This window comes from Lolium perenne, chromosome 1, assembly GCF_019359855.2.
Source record: "Lolium perenne isolate Kyuss_39 chromosome 1, Kyuss_2.0, whole genome shotgun sequence".
Taxonomy (NCBI): Eukaryota; Viridiplantae; Streptophyta; class Magnoliopsida; order Poales; family Poaceae; genus Lolium; species Lolium perenne.
In genome coordinates, this window is record NC_067244.2 from 37461793 (window position 1) to 37475503 (window position 13711).

Here is a 13711-nt window from a genome sequence, read left to right on the forward strand (position 1 = left end):
TTGCAGTTTTTAGTTGCTCAAACAGTCTTCATGGCGTCCCACATGTCAGCATCTTATGATTAATTGTTCGTTTCATAGCCGATATCAAGCTTAGAACCGCTTAGAGAGGGAGGGAGAGAGAGTTGCTTGTGACAAGTGAAGAAAAATCAAGAGATGTGCTATTGTGGAACTAGTGCATCATAGTTCTTTTCACGATGAACTTTGGTCAATTTGTTTCCCCCCAAAAGACCGAGAAGTCATGATAAAACCAAGACCACTGATATATATGATCCATTGATCAACAACTGTTCATGCATTGGTGGATTGTCTAACCTAATGTATTGGCACCAGATATCAAAAATGCCCACATCCTATAGTCCTTGCACCAACTTCCTACCAAAATTCCAGGCAACGACATGATATTTTTCTAACTTTGCCCCCTGTCTTCCTCCGCTTATGTTCAATTTGAAGAAAACTAGGAGGTTCTGTTTTTCCTTACGGGTTCCTGGTGTGACATATCTGATCCTGACACTCTCATCAGAACAACAGCCAATCCATGGATCATGCTCTAGACACTCCGATCAGAACTGCTGCGACAAGAGTCCTCGTAAGCCGCCAATGTGGCAGATTTTGCAAAGACACCAATCGAACATCTGCTCGACACTATCAAGAGCCATGCGTATCAACTATTATCCCGTAACAGCCACGATCCCACGGGGGTGGCATGAAGTGCAGAGTTGCAAGCTTATTTCTGCTGCACCTGTGCGTTCTTCACAAGCTTCCGGGCTCGTAAGGGGTACCGGCGGGCTCTGGTTTCGTTCGAGGGCCTGCTCGGTTCTGCTGTGGTACCTTTGACAGTGTCAGGAGGCTGCAGCTCAACAACCTCTGACAGAGGTAGCTGTCGCTTACTGGAACTGTGGGTACCTTGTTGACTATGATCTGATGATTTGTGTGTCGAGGTCAGCCTCAAATTTTCCTGAGCTTCCTCTTCATCTGTGTTGCTCTCTTCTATATCTGCATCAAGGGAATAGCGAAGATGGTAAGTTTTCAGGGACTAACATCACTGTGACGTCCTTTATTTCTTCACATACGTACATGGAAAGTGACAAGAAAACTAATACACTTCACTGAATTGGATTAATCAAATATCAGAGCTGTGCTCAGATAACAAAGTAACTAGAACTAAGATTCCAGATTTTTGGATACGGGAAAAGACCCACTACCCGCATGGGTAGCTAGTAGCTACGCACCCCTGCATTATACCAATATCAAGCCATATTAACTTGTATTAGCTTGTTTTCCTAGTAGAACGTGGAATTCTGGTGTACAAAAGTGGTTTCCAAATTTTGGTTTGAACTTTTCTTTGTCAAAGTCAACTCCTATTCAAAAAGTCAACGCAAATACGTTGGTGAGTTGACTTGGACCAAAGAAAATATTCATATCAAAATTTTGAAACCGCTTTTGTACACCAGAAATATGTGTTCTACTAAGAAACCAAGCTAAAACAAGTTAATATGGCTTGAATATTGGTATAATGCAGGGGTACGTAGCTACCCATGCGAGTAGTTATTTGGATAATGTGGTCAATAATATGGCTGATTACTAATTTGTTAGTCAAAACATTAGGACAGCTCACTTAAAGGAAAGTAGAAAGACCACATGGCACATTAACCTATTGCCTTTTAATTTTCAAGTTTCAACACCTAGATCAATGTCTAGAGACAGAGTAACTCTCTTAATCTATGTAATTCAGCTAGCCTGAAAAGTCATCCTTGTGTTTCCTCTAATTTCCTCATGATAATGTACTTGTTGTCTTGAAAATATAATGATTCAGTGTGGCTTAATGTTTGTTACTTTCCAACTTATGATCTTCGCTCTCTAGAATTATGTTCAGTACTGAAAACTCCAATCCAACATGAAATTTCATTTGACCAAAGTTTCCTAATGTGCATTATAGATTTATAGCAATATAATATCCACAAAAGATCAGCAGTACCAGTAGGATGAATCAGACGAGCAGCATGCCAGCTTTTTCCATTTACCTGACACCATAAATAGATACACTATAAGATGTCCACAAAAATAGACAATAAATTAAGTTTTATTTGAGGAATATATAAAAGAATCCGCTAAATTCAATAAACCAACCCAAACTGGTCAAGAATCACCCTCAACACCCTACGACAAATATGAGTTAGCAAAATGTATTTAGAAGCTAGACCTTGGGCATTAGAAACTTACCGCCGAAAGAGGTACAGTCCAACCTTCAATGATAGACCAATCAAGCGCGGGCCTCAGGTCCTTATGGTTAGCGGCATGAGGGGGGCCACCTTCACCTATGGGAGGTTCGAACAGAACCACCTGTAGAAAAATGTCAAGCAGGAAAATGTGAGTATTTATCTCTGGTAAATTTTGTTATAATCTTGGCCAGAAAACATATAATCAGCATGAAAACATGGTGATTAAATGATAGCATAATTTGTCCCACTTCAAATTTTAATCGTTGCACAGAACTTGGAAATTCTTATGATGGGATTTTATCAGTGTGTCATCTTCATCATCAAGAAAGTTGATTGTGCACTACACGACTACCAGCCCATAACACCATTGGACCACCAGGTAACAAGCAAAAGAACTTAACTGAAGTATCGATAGGACAGATTCACGAAACATAGTGGTCTATGATAACAGTGAACAACAAGAAAGTCAATATGGGCAAGAACAAATTCCTGGCTTAAACAGCAAATTATTAAGTGTTTACCTCAGCCACATCTTCACTGATCAACCTAACAACTTTTGCAGTCCAGTAACAATCTTCACACAGCCATTCAACTGAATCACCTACTTTCCAGGTATCGTGAACACTGGCTATCAGCTTGCTCTTTGGGAAGTCCTTAGGAACTTGATCTCCCCTATACCACTTAGGAAAGGGAGGACGCAACATGATTTGACTACCCGCACTTGATTTCCTTTTCTGGCATGCTGAGTTGAAAGGGTTCTTTTGAAAGACTCGAACCCATTCGTTGGCTGCAAAGGAAGGTCATGAGGAGTAACTATATGAGGTGTACAGAGAATCAATGTTCATAGTCTTGATCAGATTCAAGTGTTCCAAGATCTGCTGGTGTCTAGCCACCAGTATAAGGGTAAAACTGATCATGACAAGAATTTTTGCCATACTTACAGGAAGCAACTTAACTGCCCCCCTCCAGTCAAGACCAACATTTGGGCAAGAAAGCACATGCTTTGTAGGGTACTGGACAAATGGTGCACTGATTGATGAGTTGTCGGGTAAATTTAAATGCAAGGTATAGTCATATTAGATGTTTCCATGTTTTTACTAGCTCTGTAGATTAGAGTATATGCTTCGCAATTTCCTGCTCAAAACCAAACTCGTCAATTCTGATATGTACAGTATGCTCCATTTTTGGGGAGATATAAAGGGAGGGATCACATGGTTTTTCAAGTGCTGCATGATCTATCGCATTAGAGGTAAAACAGTATTTGCTAGACATCATACATGATCGACTAAAAGCTGGAAAAAATATTATAAGATATTTAGAACAGTGATGTTTCTTGATTATATATTGTATAATTCCAGCTGGACTGGGGGCACTACACAGAAAAAAGTTAAGTAACATAACTTAACATGTGGGCATATTTCTAGATTGAAAAAAAAACTAAAGAAAATCATTTCCATACATAACATGTTCTTGTTTAAATGTTGGGTATTCCTCTGATATAAATAGAAGTGTGTAATTAGAAAGTCCACTTGCAAGAATCGCGTGCATAATATAAAATATAGCAGCTGCCTCCATGCCTGAGTGGTGCATACAGGATAATTCCAATGTTTGAAGTACAAATTATATCTACCAAAATGAAAACCATGGTGCTTGGGCCACCATATCCTTAAGCTAAGAGTTCAAGAATGGGTCGTCAAATTGATTTATTGCATGTAGTTCCTTCACAATCTCTCTTCAAACAACCAAAGGATATGCAAAAGAAAAGGTTGCACAAGAGAGAATAGGGCTAGTATAAAGATAAGGTTACCTTCTTCAGTATAGTCAATATACTCCAAGTAATACTCAAGGTGCCCAGATTCTGTGACACGCATATCATTTATCTGAAAAATAATGCAATATGTGTTAGTAAAGTCCCACGCCTTACTTTGGAATGAGTAAAGGGAAGTGTTTTGTCTATAGTCCATGAGATCATGGTGAAGCGGTAAGAGCTTATGTTTTTTTTACTGTTACTATGAAAGTAGTAGCACACCAACAAATTATACTGGCAAGAAATCTTTATCATCTATATTTTGCATTATGTATTCAAGTACACAAGATTCAACCAAACTTCTCTATTGCCTTTACTTGCACCCAGCAGTAAAATAACCCGGAAGTGTAGCATAGACCTTTGTCCACACAGAGGCAAATGGTCACGAGTTTTATTCTCGCAAAATACTTGTCAGTGTGCTAGCTGTGTGGATTTCATTATGATTTTCTGATATTTAAACAAGTGAACTATGAGTCATGAGCCTTAAGATGATTAGTTCACAGTAAGGTGAAGGTCGATACATTAAACAACGTACTCTACTCGGAAACAACTTAGTAAGAAAAAATGTGTACTTATTATCAGCCTTCAAGAGGACAACTGTTGTTACTCGGTCATCTTTTAGTGATCACTTCAGCTATTACTAAATATAAGATAAAGTTCAGCTCAAAGGCATAGTATGAAAGTTCCACCGGCTGGAGGAAGGCTGAAGATAGGTGTAGGTCCAAAGAGCGAGGTGCCACCTGATAAAGACCTAAGGAGGCTCCACGAGGGAGGTGTCTGCATATGACCCACAACTCTGGGGAGGAAGTAAGCCTGGTGAGTAACTATTATCCAAAATTGTGGGGAAAATGTGTGCGGAGGCCCGTGGCTACCTTTATTGGAACATGCCCCACTGGACCGCGCACATGAGTACATGACCAAAGACTAAATAAAGTTCAGAAATAAAATAAAATCCTAGAAGAAAGATGCCCCACAAGGATAAAGAACTGGAGAAGTAAAGAGTTCAGGTCCACCCTATTCCATGATCCAAATCCATAAGCAATGGTCTAAGATCCTGCCCTTCATTTTTCCCTCCCACGAAGGCTGATGGGAATTGGGGAATAGAATAGGGTTTTGGGCGTGTGAGGCTGCCAGCAGGACCCGCGAGCAATATCCAATGTGGCGGTAGGTGTCGGCACTCCCCATCGGCCCTTGTGCGTAGGGGCCGGCATGGGGTTGGCAGAAGTTTTATTGGGCTCCAAACTGTGCCGGTGGATTATGGGGGCCACCGGTGTGAGCCCAAAATGTAGCACGCACCCCAATAGGCCTATTGGGGGTGCTATTGGGGCTGCAGGCTCTAGACCTATATAAACCACACTTGGGACCATTTATAACCGTAGTCTCTTTGACCTAGTTCGTGCAGAAGATTCTATAAAGAGAATGAGGTAGTTACCCAGAGAGTATTGTAGTGATATCCTAAGAACCTATCTTGACCCTCTCAACCTTGTGTTGTTTGGATCCAGTCGTAGGGCAACCGAGTTTGTATAGATATCCATATGTCGCTATTTCCATCCACATACAACGACACTTTCTGATGCTAGCGTACCCACGAGTTTCACTATAACAACAAGTAGAGGGAAATGGTGTGAGGAATTAGCTCAAGTATTACAAGTGCACAAAGAATAAGAGGCATGTGCACTCTGCTACCACTAGGGAAATACATTCTCCTCTAAATATTTGGATTGAACACATAAGAATCATGGCACATTTGTCTCACAAAGTACTTATGGTATTACAATTTTGTTTAGCCGGGTAAATATATAGCAATAAATATAATTGGTCAACCTTCTACTTTAGAGACCATTTTGACGTGGAAACAAATGCAGGGAGAGTAGTTATTTGCTTCCTGAATTACTGAAATCCAAGGTTAAAAAGGCGCTAAGCGAGCAGTGAGGCACGCTCAGGGGAACTGAAGCTCAAGTGTTTTGCACGGAACCGTACAGATAGAAATTGTTTAGCCAGGTAAATATATAACAATAAAAATTATTGGTCAACCTTCTACTTTAGAGACCATTTTGATGCGGAAATGCATACAGGGAGAGTAGTTATTTGCTTCCTGAATTACTGAAATCCAAGGTTAAAAAGGCGCTAAGCGAGCAGTGAGGCACGCTCAGGGGAACTGAAGCTTAAGTGTTTTGCACGGAACCGTACAGATAGAAAATAGGGAAGCAATTCTGGGCATCCAGGAGCAGAGAAGTAGAGGAGAGTGGTGTTTGCTCCGAGGAAGGAGAGATGGCGGAGGCAGGGAAGGGGCTACGCCGGTAGTGCCACCTTTTTTGCTGTGCATGTGTGCGTGAAAGTGAAGACGTGGGAAAAAGAGATAACAGTGTAGATGGACAACTCAGATTAGAAATGATAAATAGTTCGGATTGGGTTAGAGGACTAGGGTTCGATAGTGTGCCTCACTAGGCCAGCTCTGTAGGAGGAAAGAGATCGTTAGCATGAGTCTCGTATGCCCTAAACTGCGCTAATGGGCCTTGTCAGCGCTTAAGTAGCCGCTTAGGGCCTAAGCAAAGTGTTTTGCCATTGCTCAACACTTAGTTACGTTTTTTGAACCATGAAATCATACAAGTACTAATATAAATTAGACATCCCACCTTGGAGCGAAACCATGCACCTCTGAAACCTTCAACAAAGGTCTTTGATTCTGCGAAATCTCCAATTTCAAATGGAAGAATTAGATCCATGTCCAGCCAATCTGAAGGTATTACCAAAAAAAAAATACAAGGGGTGTTAGAATATGATAAAGCACTAAATCATAAACGATATTTGTTCACATCGCACCATGTTCGAATATGATAAAGCGCTAAATCAAAAACGATCTAGTAACAACAGGTCATGTGTAACACTAGTAAATCAAGCTGCAAATGTATCACAACAACCGCAAGCTTGATTCTGTAGTATTCGAATCAAAGTCATCCAAGACCATGCGCAACTATAGCAAAGTCAAAGAGTAGCGAGAGTGAAAAATGGCGAGACAATCCAATGGAATACGATACATCATCAATGTTACAGTAGACCATTCGTCACCTTGGCGGGCTTTTCCAGGACGTGGTACAAATTTAGATACCACTATCCCAGTGCATTGTTTCTCAAGCGTTGTATCTAAAAGAGGTTTCACTTAATTGGATTTGGGATCACACTTGCATTTCATCATGGTAGCCTATTTGTGGCATAAATTAACCTGATCCATGTTTTTTTTCAGAGATACACAAGGATGAATATACGAATTTTAAATATACTGGTGTTCATACAAAAAGTATCAATACATTAGCACCAAAGGATATATTTCGGGCTGAATGTATCAATTCATGAAGGTAAGTGACTCTAGTTAAACTCACACATACACAAGGATGAAGATACGAATTTAAAACATACTGGTGTTCATATAAAAAGCACCAACACATTAGCATCAATATATATTTCGGGGAAGAATTCATGAACATAAATTATTTTGGCCCAACCAAGTAATTTTCTAGTGCTTTTGTGTCAAGCGACCCCGAATGTTAGAATCTGTTCATAGTATATCGGCAAGCCACTGTGAGTGAACACAATTGGTAGACCGGTCAACATCAAACATGCATGGAACAATAGTTAGCCTTACTAATCTAAAAATTTAGACGGGCATCAGGGCATCCACTGATACTCGTCCTTGTAACTTGCAACAACCCAGGAGGTATACATTTCAATTTCAGCAACTCTGTTTGATGGGAACTAACCGCAGTACTGTGCCAAAAGGAAGAAAACGGTATAATATACGATGAGAACCTGCGGCGATTAAATCACGGATTGAACTCGGCGGTGAGATTGGGCAGTAGGTGGAGAACTAGGGCGGGGGTAGGGCGATGGGGCGGGGCGGAGCGGGACAGGAAGATGGCAGGGGTCACGGCGTGGGGCGGGCGATAGGCGGCCGCCGGTGCGCAGAGGCAGAGACAGAGGCAGAGCAGAACAGGAGCAGGATCACGGCGCGACGCAGATACGCGAGGATCTAGGGAGGGCAGGGGCGCGCGCACCTGCAGTCCGCGGAGCCGGAAGGTCCGCTGCTCCCCGCCGCCGCCGCACGCTCCGGGGCCGGGATTACGGCCGCCGGCGTCGTCTCCTTGTACAGTGGCGGCACGGCGCGGCGCCGCGGACACGGAAATCTGCGGCAGTTACTAGTCCTATTCAGGGCATGGTGGGAGCAGATGCGGAAATCGGTGGCATTGCTTAGGATGGAAGGCATTTATTCAGGGCTGGGCGTGGTGAGGTGAGATGAAATCGGTGGCGGCTGCGCCGTTTTTTTGGCTTGGCTTGGAAGAGAAGAAGAGAAAGCCTTGTTTTCCGTTAGTCCGTCCGTGCGTGAGAGTCTGTGCCATCACGTCATCGGCGCCGTGGGTGGGGTCGAATGTTTTTTTTTTTTGAGGGATGGGTGGGGTCGAATGTTTGCGCACGCGAGAGTAAATTCCCGTCGCCATTCCAATATTCAATGCTGATTACTGTGCACCCGTCTAATAATTACAAGACCTCTAGTATCCGATTTGGTCTTGATCGGTTGATGTTTATGGTTGGTGATTTCTGTATGTAGCAACAGAGCAGAGTAGTGACTCTTTCTTTTTCTTAGCAAAGTCTTGAAATGAGCCTGATTTAGATTCACGAAGCCATCAACCAGCTAAAAGAGTTAACATACACGCGTAAAACGCACACTAAAACCAACAATGGAAGATATAACACGAAAATAAACGCCACTTGAAGCGTCATATTAAACTAGGTTGACGGAGCCTTGTCTTCTATTGCCAAGTCCACGCAAACAAGCCTCCATCGCACAGGAACTTGACGACGGGCCGTCACCCTAGCATAACTTGAGGATCCAAAGAAGAAGGGGTCTTGCGACGCCTCCTCAAAAAAATGTGCATGGCGTGAGAGCGCGGCATCATCGTCGGCAGACGCCGAGATCCTGTTGCGGTCAGAGACCCACCGGCGAGCAGCGACGGGCAACACAGGAGAGCCGGGAGGCTCCCAGGACTACGGCTGGCCCTGGTCCCTCCGAGCGACGGCTCGCAAAGACTTCGGCACGCACGTCCGATGCTGATGCAAGGGCGTGCCACCTGACCTATACCTGGTCAGGAAGGTGATGGAGATGCCTCGCTTAGTTCCCTGCATGGCATACACGTAAACATTAAATACGAGCCTCGATCGGCTCTCAGGTTGTCCTGTGAATCGGCTCAAAGAGCCGATCCACCCATGATTCGCACAAGGTGTACGAATATATGGTGGTCCTGCTTGATCAGAATAAAGCTAAAGCGATCTACTACGATTTAGGGTTTTCACCGCATAATCGGAACATCCTACTCGTGATTGAGCCTCGCGGCCACGCACGGTGATAGTAAGCCAATCCTAGACAAGGCCTAAAAACCAACACGAAGTTGATCCCCGGAATATCCTGTCTAGGGCTAGCAAACTACACCCTACGCGCCGCTGGATCCTTCAACCCTTTGTAAGGCCTAACTATGCAGATATTAAACTAATCCTTGAAGAATAAGGAGCAACCATAACGGATCGGATCTACTAAATAATGATCAAGCGGGGTGCCGCCCCTACACCTAAGATAGGTGTAAGGGCGGCTAGACGTCTCAGGGTTGCACTACGACAGCATATGATACGAAGAACAATGCTAACCCTAACACGTCTAAGATAACTACGTTGCTCGCCATCAAAAAGGCTTCAGTACGAGCAACGCATGAACAGCGAATAAACTTGTACTGCCTAGATCGCAAGATGCGATCTAGGCAGCATGATGCTTACCCAGAAGAAATCCTCGAGACAAGGGAGTTGGCGATGCGCCTAGATTGGTTTGTGGTGAACGTGATTGTTGTTTATTTCATAAACCCTAGATACATATTTATAGTCCGTAGACTTTCTAACGTGGGAACAATCCCAACCGTGCACGAGCCAAACTCTAACTAATCCGACACGTATCCTACTATATTACAGATACACGGGCCAACTAGCCCAAACTTTTGCATATAAGGCCGATTCACGTATATTCTTCCATATATATTCTTCAAGCCCATCTTGATCGCGGCCCACCTCTGACTCGGTCAAATTCTGGTGATAATACATGCCCCCCTGGTTTTGGAATTGATAATTCCAAAATCACTCTGCTTTTCGTCATCGGGTCATGTCGTGGCAGAACCGTTGCAGTATCCTTCATCATGATGCCTTGCCTTCTCAACTTCTTCGCGTGACTTGGCAGTTTTGTTGTTTTTTTTCTTGGGCACCACCTCCTCGGAAACTGCTGTGGCATTGAATCTCCACTATATCCCCTTTATTTAACTGCGCCGCATGGTTCGCCACTTCATCCCCTTGCCCTGTTCCGGCTATCGGCACCTAAAAAACCCTCTTCCCCTGCAGCAATGTCATCCTCTTCCTCCATCTCCTCAGGCCTCTCCCTCCAGTCTTCCTCCTCGAGCGAGCAGGAGTGGAACTTTGATCATGTGCCAGACGGCCCACCCGAAGGGCTCGTCGGGTCAGATGGTGACCTACCTCTGACCGATGGGGAAGACGACCTCAAGTTCCTCATCGAAGGGGAGCTGAAGAGCGAAAGCGAAGACGACCTCCACCCATGGGCGAAGCCCACCTCCTCCGACGGGGAGGAGGAAGGAGAAGAAGTAGAGGAAGAAGAGGAAAAGGAGGAGGATGATTCCTCCTCCTCCGCCGGATATCCGCCGGCAAAGCGATCCCGCACTTGGGCGGACAGCGAGGACGATGATGATGACGAGGAAGAAGAAAAGGAGGATGATTCCTCCTCCTCCGCTGGGTATCCGCCGGCAAAGCGCTTCCGCACTTGGGCGGACAGCGAGGATGATGATGATGACGAGGAAGAAGAGGCTCCGGCCGAGGGCTGGGGTAGCAGCGACGAGGAACTCTCCGGAAGCAGCGCCGATGGCAGCAATGCCGACGACGAGGCCAGCGAGGACTAGTAAAGTAGGACTAGTAGCCCCTGAGCAACCAGCTCTTCTTTTGTTTTCCCTTTCTTGAGCAATCGGCTCTTCCTTTGTAAAAAACCCCTCTTATTATGAAGAAGAACTTCTCAGCTGATTCTGTCCTTTCACCAAATTTACCGATTGCTAAAATAAGTCAACAAATTACGAGCCGATGGCAGCGCACCGGTCCTTGCCATGAAAACGCGAGCAGAGCCAACTCTATTGTTTATCCAAATGGTAATCTATGGCCTGTCCGCAAGGGCAAAACCCAATTCCCCAAAACGCCACTTGAACAGATCAAACCCACGGCCATACGAACCTCAGATGTCAATCGCGCAGGTTCGCAACTGCAATGAATCCATGGGCAGCACCATCCAAAGCCCACGCTATGGTTCCCAGCCTGAAGGTGATCCTTAACTGCCCCTTACTGTCCGAACATAGCGCCTTGCTCTATCTTTTCGCAGCAACAGAGACGGTTCTGACTCTGTAGATGATGGCGGCTTCCCTTTCAGCAGCTCTAGTAGTCTTCTACTGCAACAACTCACCGCTTTCGAAGAAGGTTACGATGCAGGGTCAGCCGACGACACTCCAATCGGCTTCTAAAAACAGAGCAACTAGCAGGCCAGCCGCCCCCCGAGCCTCAGTCAAGGCGAGAATAGCGGTGAGGATGCACATATCGGACTAAAAGCTTTGAACTCAGGCATTCTGAGTCAGCCACCATGCAGAGTCAGCCAGACCTGCCCCCATCGATCGCCTTTTCTTCCGCTGCAAGCCGATGTTGTAGACAAAACACTAACGACTTAATGAGCAAAAGGTGCCTTGCATACCAAAACTGACTTCTGACAGTACTGCTCTGGGGCAAAGGGTTGGAAGTCCACGAAGAGAAGGTTCGGGCACAAAAATCGGCTCATTGCAGCTGAGGAAGATACATGAAATCCCTCAAGGAAACAGAAGGCTTCGAAGCTGAACTGAAGACCGACTTGGTCGAAATCCGTGTCTTGCACATGCAGCGGGTAGATCCTGGGTAATTGTACTAGAGTCGATGGCTGTACATCGGCTTTGTTTCTTAGCTCTAAAGTCGATGTCCGTACATCGGCTGTATACCATGAGAAATTTTTTTTACTGGCCGATTTTCTATCGGCCCCCAATATTTCACTGCACATGTATCCACATGTTCATCTGATTAGGTGCCCCCCCGAGCCGAATCTGTCAGGTAACTGCAGATATCGGCTCTGTAGTTAGCCAAGGCACTGTATTTGACCGTCGGCTTCGTTAGGACTAATGTTGACTCTCATCAGCCGACGTAAAACCGCTGCCCATTAGATCGACGTTGAACACAGGCAGAATGTGTGGTGAGGATAATTTTGGCCGATTGCTGGAATCGGCCTCCATGTCGATTGAATCGCTCAATGAAGGTTTTGTAATGTTCCTCCATAGATCTTTGGGGCCGATCCCAAGGATCGGCCTCGCCACACTTGCTCCTCGGTTTGTTCTTGCTACACGGTCAGGCCGATGGATAAGACCAGCCTAACCCCATCCTTTGTCACGTCGATGCGCTCGCAGTCGTCCAAATTGATGCCTGAGAGTGGCTCTTGGCCTGCTGTTTCCCAAGCGCTCATGCCAGCCGTTGAAATCTCGGCTGAGTCATCTGCCTGGACGACCTCTACCTGATCTCCATCCCACTGTATTACACATTGGTGCATCGTGTATGGAATGCAACAGTTGGCGTGGATCCAATCTCTTCCGAGCAGGACAGCATAGGTGCTCTTGCTATCGACAATAAAGAACGTCGTAGGGATGGTTTTCCTTCCTACGGTCAGATCCACGTTCAGAACACCTTGTGCGTCAGACGCTTGGCCGTTGAAATCGCTCAATGTCACGTTGGTCTTGATCAGATCCGAGCTAGAGCGTCCCAACCGACGTAGCATGGAGTATGGCATAATGTTGACTGCCGCTCCGGTGTCCACTAGCATCTTGTTGACAGGCCTCCCATCGATATAACCTCGCAAGTACAGGGCCTTCAGATGTCTGTAGCTTCTTTCTCGTGGCTTCTCAAAGATAACTGGCCGTGGGCCGCAGTCAAGTTGTGCCACGGGTGCCTCGTCTAATCCTGGAGCACTAAACTCCGTCGGAAGGATGAACACCATGTTTGTGCCAGCCGATGTTTCATCATCGGCTTTCCTTTGCTTGGGGCGCCACTCCATTTTTTGTGGTCGACCCTCTTCATCCAGGGTTCGTTGAATTTTCGCGGCCAGGTCGGGCCGCGCCTTCCTTAGCGTGTGCAGGTATAACCTTTCGGCTTCCTCCAAGCCACGCAGTCGCTGAACCCTACGTTTTTGGGAACGGCTGAGTCCATCAGGGCACCACCTTGGCCGGTGGTACCTGTCTTCTTCTTCTTCATTGTCTTCCAAATCCTCGAGATCTTCCTCCCGAGGGGACTCAGCGTGCTTGTTCCGCGGCGGGAGAGGCCCTAGACGTTTGAACACGGACACGTTAGCTGCATCCTCCCTCTTCTGTTTACATTCTGGGCAGTTGCCGATTGTAGGCAATCGGCTCATTCCTGAATCCCAGCAGTGTCTGAAGAAGGGACAGTCCCAGTGCCTATCCTCGTCGTCTTGCTCCCTTGACTTTTCCTTGGCACGGCGCTCGTATTCCTCCTCATCGCGATCATGCCGACGATGTCT

General features: G+C 45.5%; 1 protein-coding gene across 3 annotated transcripts; it reads right to left on the reverse strand.

Moving 5' to 3' along the window:
• Nucleotides 1-239: 239 nt before the first annotated feature.
• LOC127346971 (uncharacterized) lies at nucleotides 240-8392 on the reverse strand. 3 transcript variants are annotated; one of them, XM_051373207.2, is made up of 7 exons: nucleotides 8079-8392; nucleotides 6663-6763; nucleotides 4027-4099; nucleotides 2741-3006; nucleotides 2221-2340; nucleotides 1976-2021; nucleotides 240-993 (listed from the first exon to the last, which is right to left on the reverse strand). In XM_051373207.2, exons 2-7 carry the CDS (start codon nucleotides 6750-6752, stop codon nucleotides 725-727), a joined length of 864 nt encoding a protein of 287 aa, XP_051229167.1. In that variant the 5' UTR covers nucleotides 6753-6763; nucleotides 8079-8392; the 3' UTR covers nucleotides 240-724. The 3 variants fall into 3 exon arrangements, with proteins under 3 accessions (XP_051229167.1, XP_051229173.1, XP_051229179.1); XM_051373213.2 differs by lacking the exon at nucleotides 8079-8392 and adding an exon at nucleotides 7834-7984; XM_051373219.2 differs by lacking the exon at nucleotides 8079-8392 and adding an exon at nucleotides 5459-5623.
• Between the last annotated feature and the right edge of the window lie 5319 nt (nucleotides 8393-13711).